The sequence below is a fragment of the Zonotrichia leucophrys genome, chromosome 5 (genome assembly GCF_028769735.1).
Source record: "Zonotrichia leucophrys gambelii isolate GWCS_2022_RI chromosome 5, RI_Zleu_2.0, whole genome shotgun sequence".
Classification (NCBI taxonomy): domain Eukaryota; kingdom Metazoa; phylum Chordata; class Aves; order Passeriformes; family Passerellidae; genus Zonotrichia; species Zonotrichia leucophrys.
This window is the reverse complement of record NC_088175.1, coordinates 38855129-38876840: the sequence shown is the minus strand read 5'-3', so window position 1 is coordinate 38876840 and position 21712 is coordinate 38855129. Positions and strand designations below refer to the sequence as shown.

General features: G+C 41.7%; 1 protein-coding gene across 1 annotated transcript in view; it reads right to left on the bottom strand.

Annotated features, from left to right (window-relative positions):
- CPT1A (carnitine palmitoyltransferase 1A) overlaps window positions 1–21262 on the bottom strand; it is a 36249-nt gene extending 14987 nt beyond the window's left edge. The window contains exons 1-9 of the mRNA XM_064714554.1: window positions 21137–21262; window positions 7973–8052; window positions 7673–7827; window positions 6543–6682; window positions 5972–6143; window positions 2799–2900; window positions 1956–2093; window positions 1024–1101; window positions 259–366 (exon numbers count right to left, since the gene is read on the bottom strand). Coding sequence (XP_064570624.1) covers window positions 259–366; window positions 1024–1101; window positions 1956–2093; window positions 2799–2900; window positions 5972–6143; window positions 6543–6682; window positions 7673–7813 — 879 coding nt within the window. The 5' untranslated portion in view covers window positions 7814–7827; window positions 7973–8052; window positions 21137–21262. The remainder of the gene's footprint in view (window positions 1–258; window positions 367–1023; window positions 1102–1955; window positions 2094–2798; window positions 2901–5971; window positions 6144–6542; window positions 6683–7672; window positions 7828–7972; window positions 8053–21136) is intronic.
- Between the last annotated feature and the right edge of the window lie 450 nt (window positions 21263–21712).

Sequence of the window (21712 nt, the reverse complement as noted above, 5' to 3'; positions counted from 1 at the left end):
ATCATATTAGGCTGGCCCACTCTTGGTGTCAAGTGGCCTCCAGACCTCCATCCCAACCATCCTGTATTCAATCCATGCAATTCTGTATTTTTGACAGCTGCTAGTTTCTGCCCATGTGCAATTCAAGCAATAGCCAAGATGATATGGACCACAAAAATTCATCACAATATGACATTCCTCTCCCATTCTGAAAGCTGGTCAGCTTCTCACAGATTGTGCTGGAAAAAGATCAAAAACCACTTAAACTGATATACATACTGGCTTGATTTCTTGTCTGTCCAGTTTTTTCCGATAGAGCAGGATGGCATGGATAACATTACCAGCTCTAGCTGCCTGCAGGGTTGTGGGATATAAAGAAAGGAAGTCCTGTAAAGTAGATAACAATCATAAGTTAAAGATTACCAAGCTACATTAAAGTAGTACTTCTCATCCACATACTTAAACGTTTATTCTGGACAATGTAGAAAAAGCTTTAAAATTTATGAAGTTTACAAGTGCAGTGAGGTGATGAAACTTTTCTTCAGTAGTCACAATCTCCTTAAAACATTATTAATTGTTTAAGTAGAAAAGACAGCGCTACATAAAACTTGATCCAAGACCATCATATTACTTTTTTCCTTTTTATTTTCAATCTTTTACAATTTTACTTCCTGTATGTACATTTGTTAGCACGAGCACATGCCTCCTTCAGCTGTGTTACCCATGAAGTTTTACATGGAGCTTTTGGAAGTTACTCTTTACAGTAAGGACAAAACTGCTTAAGTCATTATTGCACAAGATTGCCAAAGTGGCAGCTGTGCTAGGGCTGCTAAGACAGGAGTTTGTGTCACACACTTCAGTATGTGACATACTTGGAGGTACCTGAAGACACTGGCTGCAGGTTATACCAGCAGAAAGAAAAACAAAGGTTACATCCTCATGGCGATAGACTTCTAAGCAGAAAGACACTATGAAGTAAGATGCCTGTCAGAAAAGTTACAGTTTCTATGCAACATAAGGTGTTTATAGGATTTATTTACCCACCATTGCAAAATAGTTGCTATTAACCATGATTGGTCCACGTCCTCTAAGGTAGACGTATTCTTCCCACCAATCACTAACCTGCAGAAGGAAGGAAAAATAAAAGCAGTAAAATCTCATCATTTTCACAGTTTAAGTCTTCTACGTTGATGGTGCACAAGACAACATTGCATCCAGACATGGGAAGGAAACTGCTAGCACTTAAAAGGACAATAATCCCCGCCCTGCTAATTTCTATCAGATTTCAGGGAAAACAGGGAAAACAAGGGTGAGAAAACTAAGTCAAATTCAGCCACATCTCTCTGATAAAGTTTCAAAGAAGTCATGATCTCCACATAATATTTAAATGTATCAGATCTCCTGAATGCTTTACAGCCTTTGTCAGGACAGGTTAGGCTACCTGGGTACAAGTACGTAAGATAGTATATGAAGAAGGAATTAACATTACAGTTCTCACTATGATGTTGAGGGATATTTGGTATTTTTTTTTGCAAGAAAAAAAAGATAAGATAGCTCAACAGCTCAACTGATACAGTTCTTTATTTTTATTATATATGCCTTAGCTGCTCTATACTAAAAAACTGTTCTAAATCATTCTTCTTTAACTACCTGGGTAGCCAAGTCCATTATTGAGTTATCAAACTGAACAAGCAAATAAGCAAACCCCAAAAGCAATCCTAACAGCAAAATTCTCCAGAATAATAAAACAAAGAATAAGCAAGCATTTTTTAAAGTTTCATTCACCTTTGCTCACCATACTGTTTACCAAATCACACAAATTATTTACATGCAAAGTGACATACACTTTAAAAAAATATTAAACAGTTTCAATTTCCTTCTTTTATATTTAAGAAATAATGCAGTTTAAGCCAAAAAGAGCACCAGGGAACAAATAATGGAATTTGAACAACTGAACTTCCTATTTATCTACTTACATAATTGGTGGCCCACCAGGATTTTAGCTTCAAATACCACTGAAGTCTTGGTCCCAAATTAAAAACAAAATCTTTGGCAAGACCCTCCATTCTTTTGAACTTTTCATCATCCATAAGTGGTCGAACTGACTCCAGATACTAGAACACAAGGAAAGAATCAGTGTTCCTCTTTAGTGCAGGAACTAATACACAGCTTCTCACCATTCCTACAGAAAGCACTTCAGCATTAACCAAAGATTATCCACTCTCAATCCATAAGGCTACAAGTACCATGTTTTTAAAATAAGAGTATATGTTCTTCTAAATGTCTGCTGCAGACATCAAAAAATAAAATATTTCTTCAGACATTTGTGACCAAACACAAGTGGAAAAAGTAACTTTTCTAAATATTTTCCACTGCAAAGGGTAAGGCATGCTGCTTCTTCAGTAACAGACAGAGGTTTTTCTTTTTCTCCTCTAAAAATCAAACTCTCAGTTTCTGTGACATACTGCCATATTTACCCACTTTGCTACAAGATTTTGTGTTATGACACACACATTTAATAACACTGCACAACTGGGGAAGATACAAAAGTGTGCTTCAAATCCCCTGGAAATCACACTTTGTGGCACGGCCTTACAACAACAGGCATTATGTCATCCAGTGTGAATCACATTGGCTTCAAACTGTCACCAGTTTCACTGGTTTGTCACAGCCTTTATTTTCATTTCCATGCAGAAGTTTGAATCTCTTACATCATATTAATACCACTATGCAGTTTTTCACGAGGAATGGCAAAAACACCCCAAAAAGCATCTAGGATTCTGTGTTACTGAAGAAAATAAACTGGTGAATGAACATACCCTATTAACGGTGTCTTTAACAGCTGGAACTGGCAATCGTGGTAATGATGTCTGGAAACTGTATAACATGGGTTTACGCCCTGAGAAAAGTTTTACAAGGGTCTGAAGAAAAGCAAAAACAAAATACACACACCAAATTATTAGGTTCAACAGAAGAACAATAACAGACTAAATGTGTAATGTAACTCACCGCCATTTTCACTGGTAAATTATACTGTACTAGATTTAGGAAGCTACTCCATTTATCAGAATTTCACATGTAAAAAAAGGCCTTGACAGAAACTAACTTCCTAAAGTTTAACAACATGGCAGTGGAAGAGCAAGATAGGCATGGTCATTCCTGACTTCCCAGTTATCATCCTGTCACAGACAATATTGCTGTTTATGTAGGGCACACCTTGATCTCAATATAAATACAGTTACTTAGCACTTCTTTTCTTCATATATTCCCCTCTGGAAAGATTAAAAAACTCACTTCTACCACGTGACCTTTTACTATATTACACAGTAGATACTAGAAACATATGTAAATTGTACTTCAAAACACAATCATTATCAAGCCTGTGACTCAGCTAAGGTTTCTAGATAACTACAGTAATCTTTAAAAATAATAATTATGCTTTTTTATGTGGCTTAATATTTTCCAAAGTTACAGCTCAACATCAGTAATAGGATTGATGTTACAGGGAGTTAATTCAAGCATGAATCAATCACAGGTAGCCTACTGCATGATTTGAATATAGCAAATTGCGCAAGCGTGCCAGTGTTACACCCAGCGCTTGTGTTACCAAAAAACCCCCCAGCAATGAAACAAAAAAGCCAGAGAGAACTTAGCTTCAGATATTGCAGAATCTCCTGTGCTCCACAGGAGAGTGAAAACTACTTTTCAGTTGCAGCACACACTAAGCCAAAATTCTAGGCCATGCAACTTCTTGGCTACTCATGGAAGGATTTTGACACTGCCACCCTATGTCAGCATGAAAGTCAAGTGGAGTGACTGGATTTTCCAACAACCCAGTGGAACTTTTACTGTCAAAGTGTAATCTTGGTCCAACACACAGGATAATATATATAAGCCAACAGACAAGATAGAATAAAACAAAGGGTGCCATTTCACTACTCAATTTTGAAAATGTCTCCTAACAAAACTGTTGCAATGTGGAACTTTTCCTCCCTCTCAGCTTCCTGGGTCAGCACAGCTAGAGGAGATAGCTTTAGGCAGCACAAAACACCTAACAATTGTAGAGTATTACCAGCCACAAAGACCTCCCTGCAAATGGATCTGTATCACAGCCATCAGACGTACATGGGATGCACCACAGTGGGTTGCCAATGAAATCCAGTTGTGCTTCAGGACAAGATAATTTTGGAAACAGGCGGGAAAGAGAAAGCTCAGCCTTTCATCTGGAAATCTAATTTCATACTTGCAGACAATTTTATTCCAAAACTCTTAAGCCAGAAAAGGCTAAAATTATTTTAAGAGAGCACCTGCACAACTGACAAAAACCAGCAAACACATTTCACAGTACTTATCTCTAAAGAAAACTTGTAATAGAGAAATTATAATAGCTTGAGACCAATAAAGTGCTCTGACAGACACACACATTTCATTACATCACTGACTTCATATGCAGACACAGCAAACAATGTCACTCTAACATATGTTGCATCTCTTCACATACAATTATCACTTTTTTAACTTATTTTTTAAAATGGCAACTAATATTTGGATTTTCCTCTAAGACTGATACAGGAAATTTGATTTTACAAGGTGAAATACGCTGATTAAAAGTGCCACCAGACTTCCAACCAGTCTGAAAAATCACTTTGTACTGTGACTGAAATTAGAGTTCAGGTTTTTGATCTGCATGATCATTTGAAGAGAAAACAGTTTTGTAAAAATCTAGAAAGTTAGGATAGTTGGGGCTGTTTCACTAGTTTTGCTGGGTCTAGTTAAATAGCCTTTTAGAGTAGGTATAGATGAGACACTGTTGGGCATACATCTTCAGTGTACTTTTAAACACATACAAAACACAATAAAATACATATGCAACATATATGGTGGACAAAAATTGATAAATACAATATGCACCAAAGCATGGTAAGTAGCATTACAGTCCATACTGTTTTAAGGTTGATAAGGCAATATTAAGAGCTTTGAAGAATCCATCTGGTAGGACATGCTGAAAACCAAGGCAGCTACAGCTCCAAGCAATTGACAGAAAGCCTTACCATTGAGAGCCTCTGGACTGTACCAATTTGGGTCATGAGGCTGCTACTGCTTCCAGGAGAAACCATCAATTAGAAATTTCACTTGTACCAGACAAACATTAAACTTTATTTTCGTGTACACCATTCTGGATACCTATCCTTGAATAGCTCCCATAGTAAATAATGAGCTGTGCTTAGTTTAACACACATATGTTAATTCTTGAGGCTGCAGAGACTAATTTTATTGCAGAGATTATTTTATTACAGTACAGAAACTGACCTATTCCTACCACAGTACAGGGAAAAGTGAGATGGAAGAACCGAGTCCAAGCAGCAAAACCTCACTTCATCTCTTGCAGCAATGACATCTAAGTTTCCTCACTTTATACCTATCATATCCTTTAAGAATCCTTTTCCAAAGCACCACAAGAATCAATCCACAGGGGACATACCACTCTCACCTTATCTTTATCTGAAAACTGCATAACACGCTACCTACACCTTATGCTTCTTCCCCAACTCCTTTTGGAGACATGCCAATGAATCAGTTGAGAGGACACAGCAATATTTTCTTCAAGCAGAAGAATAATTTTATAACGGATGACTAGAAACCCTAACATTACAACAAAGAATTAGGGGAGCCCTTTTTGTGAGGACAAGATTCTTTGGTGCTGTAGCCAAAGATCTTTAACTGCACTTGCACATAGAGAAAAAGCAGATATTGAGTCACACAGGCCCAAGGCATTGGACAACTTAGAAGTTACTCTTGAAGTGTTCACTCTTCCTTCTAAAAGGCCACGATGAAGAGTTTCATTACAGCATTAGAAGGGTAACTGCCTAACAGCCTCCTGTCCTATGACTCAAAAAACACAAGAAAGAAATAAAACTACAAAATTTTCCCTTGAGGCTTTGAATACTGATCAGTTAGAAGTTAAGATGAAATGAAACCAACATATCCTTACCATCCAAAACTTGGTGCCAGCACTAAGCTTGCCATGCTCAGAGAACATCCAGCCATGGTAGGAGAGCAGCATTTTCAGGGAGTAGCGCATTGTGACGATAAGGGCAACCCAAAGCCCTGTGCCAAAAAGTACTCCACTCACAATGTTCTGTGTTTGGTTTGACATATAGCCACTATTTAAAACAAAAGCCAGCACATGCCAGTTAGTGTCCATTTAAGTTCCAAAGAGAAGCTGGTATTGCTAACATAAGTCTAATAGTAGTACAGACAGGCCTGACAGAAGCTTTATGCCTGCTTATCCTGCTTTCATAAATTCCTTTCCAAAGACCTTTTCAGGCAGCAACATCAAAGGCCACAAAAGTTCCCAAATGTGCCTCCCAAATACCCAGAACTATGCAGCAATACTGGTACAACCTCCCCATTTCATATCTTCATACATCTGCTTATTTGGCTCATGGTGTCACAAATGTACTGTTCCAAAACTGATACATTTTAACAGGAATAGCTTTAAGAGCAGCTGCAAATAAAACTGATTTCCCTTTAGAGAAACATTAACATTTTAGTCTACTTACGTTGTATCAAGTGTTCTGTTGATCTTGGCTATTATCCCTAAGGAAGGATCAATTTTAGCATACATGGTTGACATCACACCCACAACTACAATAAGCCAGCTAGATGGGCTAGCAGGGTAAACACCGGTGATAATTCCGTTCTGGAAAGAAAAGCCTTCACATAATTTTTTCATACCAAAGTGACTGACTTCATATTACCATGGAAAGAAACAAAAATCAACACATTTAAGTCATTTAGTTATAAACAAGTAGTTAAGATTATCCAACATTTTCTTACTTGAGATTATCTCAGCAGCAGGGAATGGATTTACTTAAATTTGAAATTTTAACAATGATATCAACAATGAAAGGAACTTTTACATTCTCTTGCAGATACCACTGATCCTGCTGCAAGTCTTACTAAAAATAGTGAAACTAACTAACAACTCTAAAACAGATGACACTTCAATAATTTCAGCTTACACTGAGTTAGACCCTTCTACATGAATTCATGGCAAAAATATCCTACTGAACAAGAATTAACAAAGTTAATTCTGGGAACCAGAATTAACTTTTTTAATGTAATTTAAACAGTTCTTCTCATGGCCTTACAAGAAAATTTTAATAAGATTTCTGTTAATATGTTCATGTTTTTGAAAGAGATGTTGAAGATAACCTGTAGTTTATGTAGATTGCTACTAATGAAACAGATATTTACAATTACAATCCCATGAACAAAACAATCTTTATCAAATACCTCAACAGAAACAATACTACTTAGCCATAATAAAGAGCGTACCTTGTACCTCTACGACATATGACATTAAAGATCACAACTAGTAGAACTTTGGACTTCTGCTAAAAGATTACATTATCATGTGGTGCAGGAAGAGAATGAAGTCAGTTAATTTCTACATCTGCTTCCACAGAATAAATAAAAAATATGTACCCCTTCAGTCTTTACAGTACCATGCTGCGGCAACTTCCTCAGCACCTCTTGTCTTAAATAAAACCCCCCTAAGTCTTTCACAATGAGGAACCTTATCTACCATAAAGGGAAAAAAAAATCAGTTTTCCACAAAAAAACTTCAATAAATTCATAAAAAATTAAATAACCCAGAAGTTTGGTGGACTGGACTAGTTTAGCATACCTTGAATCTGATGAACTTCTTCTTCCATGAATAGACACCAGACAGGTAAATCTGTTTGAGTGCCTCATGGCTCATACGCAGGTCAATCCCATCTGGAGTTACTGTAAACTGAAAAGCTACTGCCTGATGAGCTTCCGCCATTTTCAGAGAGAGATCTGTCAAAAAACAAAGTTTAGAAAGAGCATTTCCCCCTTGTTCAGAGGAACTAGGACCTAGTCCATCTCTAGCAAGATATGGCAAATCTTGGCCATGATTTTGGCAAAGATTTCCAAGTATGAAAAATTTATATATACTACTTGCCTTTTCCTTACAGGCTCTGCTTGTACTTCAGTCTGAATGTCCTGAAGGTAAATTTAAGGCACCTCTTTTAACCAAAACAGCTGCAAACGGAAACAAAACATGTGTGTAACTCAGGCATTTTGATTTTGCATCACAACAGCTGTGTATCACCTATACATGCAATACAAAAAAACATCAGAGTGGAACAGAAAGTGAAAGCCAAAACATTTAGAAAAAGCATATCACAGGTACAGAGTATCTTACATTTCAAAGAATATTCAGAAAATGTTTTATTTGAAACACAAGGTATCTAAAGTTTTCACCTCAGCTAGAAAAACAAAGCTGCTTCTGGCCATATCTTCTCCCAAAATCTTTTTCATACCCTAATTTCAAGATGATTACTCAAAGCAATAAGAGACTATAGTCCCTGTGGCTCTGTGCTGTGACTGGCAAATAACTACAAAAAACATACCTATGCAGAGTTGAGGAAACCAAATCGCAATTGTCAGAAAAATTACCTCCCCAAAGAAATCTGAAACTATGATGAAATTTCATGGAATTGCAGCTCAGCTTAACTGCCCAAACAAATCTCAACAACCACGCCAATATAGACAGAAGACAATTATACTGAGCAGCCACAAAAGGCTCAAACCAAAACCGCTGGAAGTTAAAACAGAAATGCAAACCCAGTGTAGCCCAAGAATCCCACCATCTGCCTGAGAGTGTTCTGCAAACACTTCTTGAATTCTGTCAGGTCTGGGGCTGCAACCACTTCCTTTGGGATCCTCTTCCAGTGCTCAACCACCCTCTGGGTGAAAAACCTTTTCCAAATATCTAACCTAAACTTCCTCAAGAGAGCTCCAGGCCATTCCCTCAGGTTCTGTCACTGGTTGGTCCCCAGAGAGAAGAGACCTGTACCTACCTCTCCTCTTTCCCTCACAAGGAAGTGGTAACTGCAATTAGGATGTCCCTTAGTCCCCTCTTCTCCAGGCTCAGCAGAGCAGGTGATCTCACCTGCTCCTTGTACCCTCTCTCCTCTCTAGACCCTTCACCATCCTCACAGCTCTCCTCTGGACTCTTTCTAAGAGCTTTATATATGTTATCACATTGTGGCACCCAAAACTGCCCCCAGCACTGGAGGTGAGGCTGCCCCAGTGCAGAGCAGGACAATCCCCTCCCTTTTCTGGCTGGTGATGCTGTCCCTGATGCCCCCAGGGCAGGGTTGGCCCTCCTGGCTGCCAGGGCCCTGCTGACTCAGATCCAGCTTCCCATAAACAGGACCCCAGGGCCCTTTCCATGGCACTGCTCTGCCGCCTCTCATTTCCTATCTATACACACAACCAGGGCTGCCCCAACACAAATGCAGAATCTGGCACTTGTCCTTGTTAAACTTGTGAGTAATTCCATAGCTTTTCTTAGTTCCTGTAACTAGCATTTATACGTAAACACCCTGGAAGTTACTCCTACTAATTATTGATTCAGACAAATGTTTTTTTGAGCGCTTACAATTAGAAAGTAGATTTTTGGAGACAGACTATGTATAACATTGAAGTGGTCAGAACTATGTATTCCTGAGGAGACCATCATTCTTCCAAAGTCAGTCTCTTGTTCAACTTAATTTATTAGCTTACCAAAATTTTCATGCATAGCCCCAAAACCAATATCCTTCTAGAAGTATGACTAAATAGTAGTGGAATTTATTGCCCTATCTGTAGGTCAGGATTCAAGTGCAAGTTTTAGATTGAGATTAGTACAAAACACATTATCAATACTAAGTGTTTTAAGGTTGCATTGGCATTTCTATGTAAGCAAAATCAAAGAAAGTACAACTACTTCACCCTTTGTAAATCCTAAAAGCTAGAATTCACATTTTGTTTGCCAACCTAAAGCTAGTAATTAAATTCTGGTAGACTCTCATGAGTGTTGAACAGCATGTGAGGACTAACCAGTGCAATTTAAATGGGCACTTCAAAAGCAGTTCATTATGACCAGAGTGCTGCTCCTCTAGCCTGTTAATATTCTACTTAACCAAAGTCACCTGAAACACAAAGAATGGGTGCCAATGTGTATGAGCAGAAAACCAGGCACTTGGAATGCAGCAATAACAGTAGGCTTAGGAAAAAATACACAATATAGAAAGAGAAGGAATATTTGGCAGAGATGAATGAGGTAAGTGCTGATGCACATAATCTGTTAAGTTGCTGACCAACAGGCATGGATTCTTTGCAATAATTAATGTGTCTATTCCTGGACCAGCCTACAGTGATCCACCCCTGCAATACAGCTACTGCTACAGTGCCTAATGGAAATCCACAGATCTCACAAATCCATCAGCCACTGCTCAGGTTTTAGAAGCTGGGTGAATCAAGGCACCTAAGGCTCACAGTATCCTAGAGATAGCATTCAATTGATTTATGTGTGTGTAGTGTCTGATTAGAATAACAAAGAAGAACAAATTAGAAGAACATAAAGTTCTTTGAACACCAGTTTCAAAAGCTTTAACACAAGCCCTGTGTGCCCGAGTAACAACTGCAATTTGTTGTACTTAATGACTCTGTCACTAACAACTACTTATATGGGCTCTGCTGCAGGCAAGTATGAGGAAGTCGAAGTCAGCTGTCCATTCATTCATTTAAATTGGTCATTACCAGCTGACAAGACAGCAATAAAGCAGGGAGAGGCAGCAGTAATACAGGGTATAACCTGAATTCAACAGGGTTTGCAAAAGCTTTCAAAGTCAAGAATATCTCATATGTTTAGTGGCACTATTAAGAGCGGGATGATAAAACCCCAACAAACACATACAAAGAACTCAACCGTTTTTGCATACAGGGAATCAGGCACCTGGACTTGTCTCAAGAAGGGCCAACGTGTTCTGCTCAGTTCACTCACAGAATTTTGTATTTTGGAATGCCAGTGTCTTAAGTACAAGATCAGCTAGTTTCCCTTACCCTTCAACTCCACTATGACTTCTCAGCCTAGAAATTTTTAATTAACCTCCTCTTTGTTTCTGAATGGAAAGAATTTCAGGAACCCCTTCGTTTTCAAGCACATGCTCTTTTTACTGCCCAAGGCAGAAAAAAGATTCTAAATAGCGTCAAGCATTAACAGCCAACCTGACATTTTAATGAATTAAAATTTAACTTTCTCATAAAAATAAATAAGCTTAATTAAGAAAAATATTCCTTATTCCAAAATGAAAAAAAAAATTAATCCACCAAGAATTAATTCTGAATAAAGTAAACGAGCCCTGAAAACAAATACAATCCAGTTCTAGAACTGTACTGCTTGACGTTAAGATGTGAAACAACAAAGCCGCTTGTTCCTTTTCATATTCCTTTCGTTTCCTGTAAAAACCATAAGCCTTTAACACTGCCCTGAATTACGATGGCGGAACACCAAAGGCTTCCCGGAGCCGCCGCTCGGAGCCCTTGTTTTGCTCCTTGCCGGCCGGCTTAACGCCGAGCCGGAGCGCTTCCCTCGGCATTCCTGCGGAGCCACGTGCTCCGCGAACTGGGGGAAAGGGCACGGGCGGAGCCTCGGCCTTTTCAACTCGGCTCCCGGGCAGCGCCCACAGCCACCCTCACACCGCCGGCACCGCCGCAGCGGCGGCCCTGACTGCGGGCACCCGGCTCTGCAGCCGTGTCTGCGCAGCACACGCTAATTCACCTCCCGAGAGCCATAAACTACAGCTCCTGACTTTCCTAGCAGCTCGGCAAAGTCTTACTCAAAGAGGGGGAAAAAAACCCTCAGCACAAGAATTTCTACAACTCATCTGAAAGGGCTATTTTCATTCCTTTCAGTGTTCTCTTACAATATTAATGTACCTTAAAAAATCACACACTTGCCCCTTAACATTTGGTTTATTGATTCTTTGCGAGTTTTTTTCTTTTATTTAAAGAAGAAAGCTGCCTGTTCCCTTCTTTTATCTGGTTTCATTTAAATTCAAACATGCTGTAACAGTTGCAGATGTTTCTCCTCTTCCTTTTTCATACCTCAGCTTGAGCCAAACTAAACTAAGCACAATTTTTTCCTCATTGTTATAAACAAGAACTGCTAGGCTGGATGTCGCTTTTAAGTCAAGAAAACACATTACACACTAGAAAGCTTGTGTGCTGATGGTCTGCTAAACTATGCTGCTACATCTACTATGCAAAAAGCATCCTCACACTGTTATTTTTGCAGTTTCAGGACATTTACTCCATAAAGACTGAGGTTTAACTCACAGACCTTATGACTTCAGGATGCAGACAGTGAACAGTCAGTGTTGGGACTCATATGTTCCTACAACCACTGAAGGAGATAAGGGCTTCAGCCCTGGAAAATCTGAGGCTAAGAAAGGTCCTACATGCAGGATGCTTCCATTTAAATCAGGCATGCAAGAAGTTACCAGTGGTTGGCAATGTCTCTCTGAAGCACAGTGAAAGAACTGCCATGGGCATTAAAAAATAGCAGCAAGCCATGATACAAAAGCTAATTGCATTACAGCACAAAACAAGGAATTAATTCCTGAAGCAGTTACTCCTGGAAATGCTACTGAGCATGAATCTTTTTTATCTTTCCGTGGATTTCATACACTTTACATGGATAAAGTGATAGTGCTAAAAAAAATAAAGTCACACCTATACCTCACAAGAAATGCAAATCCTAGGCTTTAAGAGGACGTCACTTGTTTCCTATACATTGCTTGGCTCGTGCAATTCACTTTTCCCCTATTTCCTCTTCCTCTTGAATAGAAAAACCCCTGTCCTTTCTCCTTGTCAGGATTCTAAACATCTAACAAAAAGACACATATTACTTAAACACAGTTTTCACATCAATACTTTTCCTGCAAAGGAAATTAACAAATGCAGAGGAAAACTGAAGAGGCCTCATTCACTTGATCCCAAACAGCTTTGATGAAAAACTTGATTCTGTGACTCTCCCTTTCAAGAGTACATTGATAATTTAGTTTGAGTTTCTCCTCACAGGTCTCTGACACCTATTTATAGATTAGCTTTAATATGCAGGGCATATGACTGTCAGTAACCAAACCAAGCTCATAAAACAATTCTTTCCAATTATTCTATTTGGATAATCAAAAATTGACATTTTTCTACAAAAAGCAATGGCTGCTGCGTGTAGTTTCTCTGAGAACATGCCTAGGTACCACCACACGCAGGTTTGATACTGTCAGAGCTCTCAGACAGACATCCTTGGCATCCAAGGCACAAAGTGTGCATAGATGGTGGGCAGACTTGCAGGTATGATGGCAGTTCTGAAATCAGAATTACCTATCCCATGGCATTTCTGAATTCAGAATTACCCAGAAACCCTCACAACTTCAGGCAGATACAAGGCACCACCAATCAAGCAATGAGAAGCATTTTATGGCAAAGGCTTTTGTCATAAAACAAAACTGACTCCTGCCAAGTTCCCACTAGGCAAGCTTAGAAGTAAAAAAAACCAACAACGCAAAACAAAACAAAAAATTCAATGAACCACAACAGGAACTTGACCCTGAAGAATTCTTCAATCGTTTCTTACAATAAACTCACTTACTACAATAAGCTTGGCACTCCAGTTTCAAATAGAGGCTGGTGAGGAGAAAAGTGTGATACTAAACTATTTAAAATGACATTGTTTAAGGAAGCTTTCAAGTTAAGAAGTGGAGAAAAACATCAGATGAAAGTACATTAAACCCAATATTAATTAGTAAACATACTTAAAACTGTATTAAAATTTCCATTTAAAGCTAGACACCTTGAATGAAGAATGGTTTTGGAAAACCAAGCAAATACCCTAAAGTCTTGGTATGACCCCAAACCAGTTTATTTAGAAGAAAAGCGAGGGGGAGGGAATCTATTTCTATTAACATGCAAATCAGTAAGAGTTACTGTTTGAATGTTAAAAGCAGCCACGGAAAACTAGAAAATAATTCTGGAGCTCCCAAAAGTTCTCGTAAAAGACTTAAAGTCTGAAACCTCTTTAAATAATGAAAATATTGAAAAAATTTATCCATTTATATTTATTTTGCTATCCATCAGATCTCCCTTCAGGAGGTGAGCTTGCTACAGCTTTTAAAAGAAAATGGAAACACGAGATTTATTTTGTATGTTTAGTGATAACATATTTTGACACTTTAGGGTAGGCCACTGAATTTTAAGAGTCTGAGGACAGACTTAATGAAATTAATGCCAGTATTTAAACCCTGAACAGCAGTGCTGTGTTTGTGCTGAGACAGTGACCAAGTATTTCCTCTCAGTTGTGTAAGCCATTACTATGGAAATTTGCATTTTCTATCTCCCAGAAAGCCAAAACCATGAATGTAGTTTGTTTTTCACAGATCAGTAAAGAACTTTGTATGCTCAAATCTGTTGATTTCATACCAGGCATTAAATCAAAAGAAAGAGAATTCCAAACACTGAGATGTTTATCCAGTCTCCTCATGCATTATTACTTGGATTTCACTTGGATTTCTGTTATTGATGGTCCTGTCAGTCCAAGCCTTCAGTACCACCTACACAAAGTATTCAGACGAAACTACGGCAGCTGACTTTGCCCAGACAGTGTGCTTGCAATGAAATTTTACATAGTGAAGCACAACAAAGCCAGTGCCAACATCCTCAAATAACTTCCTAGCCTGCTCCTTTATTTCCACAGTTTGCCACCTGCTACAGTTCAATTGACCCATACAGTCATCCCAGAAGTGGATGCAAAAAACCAAAACAATAAAACCAACAGAAACCCCCATCCACCAGAGGGAAAAAAACCAGCCAAAGTGAAACTGCTGATGGATTCACAAGTACAAGGAATGAAACGGGGAGCAGGGGCTGATAAATTAAAGGTTTTCACTGCCATCCAGATGGACCTTGGCAGGCTGGAGCACCAGGCAGGCTGAAACCTTGTGAAGTTCAATAAGGAGAAGTGCAAAGTCCTGCAGGTGGGGAGGGCTAGCCCCACTCACCGGAGACTGAGAGGCTGGAAAGCAAAGCTCAGCAAGTGGCACACGGGCAGGAAGGGGCCTGCAGAGGCTGCAGAGGACGCTGACACAACCCTGGGGCATCAGGGGCACTGCTGCCACCAGGCTGGGGGAAGTGACTCTGCCCTTCTACTCTGTGCTGGCGAGGCCCCATCTCAAAAACTCTGTGCAATTCTGGGCTCCCCAATGAGAGAAATGAAATTACTGGAGAGAGTCCAGTGAAGAGCCAGTAAGAAGATTAAGGGCTTGAACTATCAAGCCTGCAGAGACGCTTTAAGAAATTTATTGTAGGAGTTTTCATAAGACATCTGCTGTAAAAAATAAACTTATAGAGCACTAAGGCCTGAACAAGAAATCTTGTGCTTCAACTGCTTTAAATGAACAGCATACCTTGAAATTCAAATGGGTAGTAGCAGCCAAATGTTAAAAAAGAGCAAGTTTTCTGCAACTGACAAAAATATGCCAGTAGATTGGAGGATAAAAGAAGCTGGACTTTGAAGAATGAACCCTTTAGAAAATGATTCATCTCAGTTTTTCAGCGTTACTGCAGTAACTTTGCCTTTGCTGAAAAGCACCAAAGTTTTATTATACAAGGTTTTCAAATGCATATTGGGATTTTAAACACCACTACCGTGCCCAGTGAAAGTCTGCCACTTTTAAGGCAGCAGGTAGATTTCCCGAGCTGCCTTTGAGTGCCCCATATTTTGCAGTGATATGGTGGGAAACTGTACAAGCTCCTAATAAAAAATTAGGCTTGAAATTCAATGCTACATGTATACACACCTATCTAGAGAAAACATTGACTGCTCCTACCAAATTAAAAATGACTGTATTATCAATAATAAAACAGATGTGACTTCAGTAAAGTATATGGAGGTTTTTCATGGGGTTTGCTACAAATACAATAATTTCAGGCACTGCAGTATACACTGCACAGCAGCATCCAGTAACTCAAAGTCCCATCCACTCTTGGGTCAGACAGTGGTGGGGAGGCAGTCACTCACAGAAATGCCAAAATTCTGCCCTGCTGCAAGAGGATCGATAAGGTAATGCAGCTAACCAAGGAATGCCAAAAGGATGCCAAAAATGCTTTCACGTGTGTGCATGTTGATGCACAGTTGAACAAAACTAAAGCTGTAGAAAAAGCATTCAGTTTAAGAGAAATCTAAACAACCAGCAAATTTGTCTGGAGCTCTATGCCTTTCAAAGGAAATTCAGATCTTGTTCTACAGAATCTTCAGTAAACAGTATAAAATCTGCAGATGAAACATTGATAGACATGAGCAAAAAGACTGTCTGGTCTCTCATATCTGTTTATTTGATATTCTCTTAGGTAATGGCACCTTCCTGTATATCGCACTCATGCAAAAAGGTATCAAGATACCAAAGCCTCAAAAAGAGCAGTTTATTGAGTTTATACTTAGCTCATGTGACATTCCACAAGGTGCTCACTTCTGAACTTAATATAAAGATTAACCAGACACAGTTATTCACTTGAGAATGTCTATTTCTAAATTGCTTCTTTGCCTACTAACCTTCAATAATGTCTAATCATGCTTCAGTATATGGGATGACACAGATACTCGCTGCTTTCAAGTCTTACCAACAACTCAGCTATCTTACAATGACTAATCATATTGTACAGACACAGAGTCTTTAAGAGAAATATGAGGGAAGTGAAGCCAAATCATATCTGTGCAAAAATTAGCCACAAGGATTAAGTTTACTCAAGGCTTCTCAGGTGAACCTAATGACTATGGTAAACAAATAAAACAGAAACCAAAGAGTCACTCTCCTTTAAATGCTGAATTAACATAGCACTGATGAAAACAAAATTAGCCTGACAGGTGTTCTCATGACACTTAAGCTGGGACAAGTTCTCATATTTGATTGTTGCTAATCATTGGCTCCAATCCTTCCCACCCTCACCTACACCTGACAGGTGTGGTCTCTTGGAATTGCAAATGTCTTTAAGGATTTCTCACAACTAAGAGATGAACAAATGCTGTGGCTCAAGCCAAGGCAGAGAACTGAACACATGTATCTGCCCAGCTACAGCAGCACTGGCACCCACAGCAATCCTCACCCACAGGGGAGGGTTTGAAATCAGAACAGCTAAGAAGGCTTCAGTAACTTGTGGCCCCACAGACAGTTTATGTCCTGACCTCAGCAGTTTTCCAAGACCACCTGTGGGTGAATATATTCATTACCCTCTGCAGTTATCTCTTTTGGCATCTTGTGCCAATTTTCTTATTCCCACCCTTGGTGGCAAACTGGAGCAACAGGTCTATATGGACGGAAAGAGATAATGACAATGGCCAATGAATGCAACATAAACATACTCAAAGAGTTGTCTTCCTTAAAAGCAGGCTTGAGATCTGTTTGCCACACACAAGGCTTCTATCCCAGAAGCTCACTGGCCCTGGGATCCTGAATAAGTTAGGGCACAGCATGGGGCAGACTCATTCCAACGCTCCTAGCTCCTAACAGACACTACTACAGCAATGGCCATTGCTCAGCTGCAGCTCTCAGACAGAAAGTCAAGAGAAACACTGTGAGCTTTGATTCACACACAGCTCTCAACTGCTCTGAGGGGCTGGATCAGATTGGAACCATTTCAGAAAAACTGATGCCAGTGGAGAAAATAGTCACAGACCGTGGTTCTGAAACACTATTTTCCATTACACTGAATGACACTGTTTACACTGAACACGTCCAAGATGGCGAGGAACTATGGAGAGACAGAAAGTTCATGGGCTCCCCACTCAGTTATTTCTGAGGGCTCCAGTAGTGACTGCCAGCTCCTGTGACAAGCAAGTTAATTTCAGGGGCCAGACTGCAATGTTAAACAGTATCCAGTTTAAGACCTCTAACCAAGTGTTTGTCTGCATGCTTTAAACTTCCATTAGACGACTGAACACAGAGGCCATCAAGATTTCTCAGAGGGCAGACTGTTTTCACCAGCACTTCAAGGAGAAAAGCCACAGTTAGTAAGTCATCTTCTCACCTGGTCTGGAAACAGGCAAAGTGGAGGACATTTGCAAACAATCTGTTAATTAATTACTAGGCTAACCCTAAGGAATATTAATCCCTACAGTTTCTGGATCACATGATCTCTCTTCTCTTCCCAATAGCATGCTCCTAATGGTTTGGAACCATCTTCTGATGGTTCCAAAATGTACACTTCAACAAATAAACAAACAACCCCCCCAAAACCCCAACAAACACAAACCACCAACATTCTCCAAAATCAAACCAGAAACTTTTACAACTGTTGGATTATTTCTAGGCTTGTTTTTTCCTTATACAGGACATACTATATTGTTCCTAGGCCTCTTAGATCATTCTAGCCTCTATTGCAATACATGTTATATTATCCACATCCCAGCAAGCTACATCCTCTGACCTTCTAGAAATCTGGAATAATCTAACAGAGAAGCATACTCTGCTAAAACCCTGTGCAGTTATCATACCATGCAGAAACCTCCCCCACCTCATAAAAACTAGGCTCTAGACCTAGGCCATTTCTTTTTAACTGCTATAAAATACATACCCAGACATTTAGAATATACAAGCTGAACCCTTTTCTCTCTCTTTGAACTTAATGAGCTTCTGTGCTCCTGCAGTAATAGAGAATTATTATCTTCCCTATGACAACAAATGTTTCTGGAGTGACAGGACTTGTACGACACATAAAAGATGTCACATTTTAGGACTTAAGAGATGCTGGGAGATGGACAACAATGTGTGGTGATGAGAAAGCAAACCAAGTTAATTGTTCTCACAGTACTTCAATGACCATTTACTGAACAAGGCTGAAAGACCTCAATAAGGTCTTTCAGCTAGCATGAGGCTCTAAGACGGAAGAACCGGTTTCAAAGATTTGCAAAAATATTTAAATTGACATTCACATTAAAGTTAACCCAGACTTGAAGAAAGTAGGTTCAGTCTTTGGATTGTGTTTTTCCAAACGTGGAGTTCATGACTACGATACAAGCATGCTGCAGAGCAAAGACAATGGGCTTAGAATGTTAAAAAAAAACAAAAGCAAAAATATACATCAAGAATACGTCGTTTAGGGGTTTTGTTGCGTGACTGGCGTTTTATTTGCGGATTTTTTTCCGGGGGTGGGGATGTTATTTGTTTGTTTTTTTAGTACAAACATTTGCTCAAGTCGCCTTTCATCCCAGACTTTTGAGAGAAGACCCGGGATTCACCACGGCGCCCCCCTCGCCGCTCCGCCGCTCCCCCACACGGAGCGGGGGGCACGGGACCCCCCTTGCCGCTCCGGCTCCAGCCTTCCGCCGTGCCCGTGCCACCAGCGCGGAGCCGGGAGGCGACGGGGACCCCCTCTCTGCCCCGGCTCCCGCCGCTCCCCCACACGGAGCGGAGCCGTCCCGTGCTGCGGGCGCGCCCCCGCCCCGCCCCCGGCCGCCCACGTGACCGCTGCCAGAAGTGGGTGAAAGGTCGCGCCGCCGCGGCCCCGCCCCGCGCGTCCCCGGCCGCTCCAGGCCTTTCCACGCGCGCCGGGAAGGCGCTGCCAGACAAAAGTTCCCAGAGAAAAGGACGGCGAGCGGCGAAAGAGGCCAAGCGCACCCCTGAGCGAATAGGGGGGGCTCAGCTCCTGCAGCCGAGCGAGTTCTAGTCCGGTTCTCAGCAGTTCAAGGTTACGCTTTTCTTGAACAAGGAATAGTGATTTCCTCCTCTAAAATCAGGGCTGAAACACCCCGAAATTTTAAAAAGCACTCAGGTCAACTTAACTTTCAAACTAAGTCACGGCTGTGACAGAGCCCTATACCTGTGTAACCATGAGAAGTTACATTTCCTGTGCTAACGAAGATCCACACAACACCAGGTGTGCTATTGTAAACTGGCAGTCATTAGTATATATCGATATGCTTACAGGAGGAAAAGAACCTGCTAGTTACCACGGATGCCCACAACACTTGTTTTATACAGCATCCGGTGCTGATGGTCAGAAAAAGCATAAAGGAGTTAGCAGATGTGGAAACTGAACACGTCAGACAGTCAGGAATACATAACGACAGAAGAACGCAGGAATCAGATCTCCATTTTCAGTGCTACTCCCCTACACACACGCGAAAAGGAAATGAGCAGTTTTCTGTACTGTAATTTCCTTTAGACTGCAGATTGTCCTCTAAGTGCTGACAAACTGCCAGGTTGAGAGGAAGAATGAGACGTTTGTCCTGGTCCTACTTTGCTCTTTTCTCTTTCCAAAAAAGGTTCTTCCTGTTACAGTTTCATCAACACTAGTACACATCTATTATAACTGGATCGCAGCCCAAGTAATACTTTAAGTTCAATTTTCTATTTTAGACCAGAGAACACCGAGCAAAGACCAAAGCTGTGGGAATATGAAGCGAGAAAATGTGATGCTGCGAGAATCTTGCTCTACCTTTTTATAAGAGGTCTAATTAGCATTCTCATGCAGTAAACCTGTCACGCCTTGAACAAGATACTACACTTCCTGTGTTTGTAGTTCCAGCAGTTTGTAGTGACTGCGGTTTTTATAGGTTTTACAGGCTGGAATCACACGGGCATATAGACTAGTCTCTCTCTCTCTCTCACAGACACACACAATAAATTCATTTCCGCACTGGAAAACCCACCACCAATGCCACGCCGCATGGACACTTCCACAGACGTGGAACTCATTCCGGCTACGAGTCAGACCCACGAAGCTGCGGGTCACCCGTGTCACCTTTGTTTCGGCGGCAGCACAGATTCAGCGAGTCTCCCGGTGTACCTGTGTCACACCGCTCCCTGCCCCCATGCCCGCCCCTATCTGCAGCACCGAGGCACGATCCCCCACACCGGGGCAAGCCGCGAGCACCGTGCCAAGGACACCGCGCCTTCCCAGGACTCTCCGGCGCCCGCCAGCACCGCGCCCACCACCCTTCCCTGCGTTCCCACCCTTTTCTCCAGCAAGGACGAGCCCCGCTGAGGAAGCAGCACCCGGCGCACTCGCACATGCACCACGGAACTTCGTGCTCGACCTAATGGAAACAATAATTAGGCTAAAACCGGACCAGGCGAGCCCGTCCGCCTGTGCCCGATGCTGCCCTTCCTCAGCCCCGAGGAAGGCAGACGGCGGCGCGCCGCGGGAGCGTCCCGGCTGCAGGGGGAGGGGAGCGGCAGCCCGCGGTGAATCAGCCGGGCACGGCGGGCACACGGCCCCCGGAGCCGGGCTCCGTGCCGCTCACCTGCAGAGACCGGCGGCGACGGGCGGCGAGCGGGCCGAGTGCCGCGGCGGCCGCTCGTGAGGGAAGCAGCGGTGGGACGGCGGCCGCTCCCCTGCACGCCCCGCGGAGGCGGAGCACAGAGGGCGGGGAGCTGCCGGGGGAGGGATGGGGTGGCCTGCGCTGGGCTGGGCCGGGCTGGGCGGACGGCGGGGAGTCGGGATGCAGGAAGGCAGAGCCGCGGGGAAGCGTGGCCGTGGGGGCCTTCGGTCCTGGGGTTGCGACAGGAACCGGGAAACTCGGTCCTTGTGGCCTCACAAGCGTCCGCGGGAAAGAAGCTTCGGGGAGGGAAGGAGGGAATCAGGGGCCATGAACGAGGCGGGGAGAAACATGCTCCTTGGGGGAGGATTGCGAGAGGGGCACCTGTTTGGTGGTGAAGGGATTGCCAAGGAAAGTTGAGATTTCGAGCCCCCCAGCACCTCTGTGAGCCCAAGGCGATGGCTTTCCTGGGCTCTGGCAAGAGTGGGGGCAGATCTTAGAGCAAGGGCAGATGGGGGTGTGAAAGAGCTTCCAAGGGAAGGCGCAGGACAGCGCCAGCTC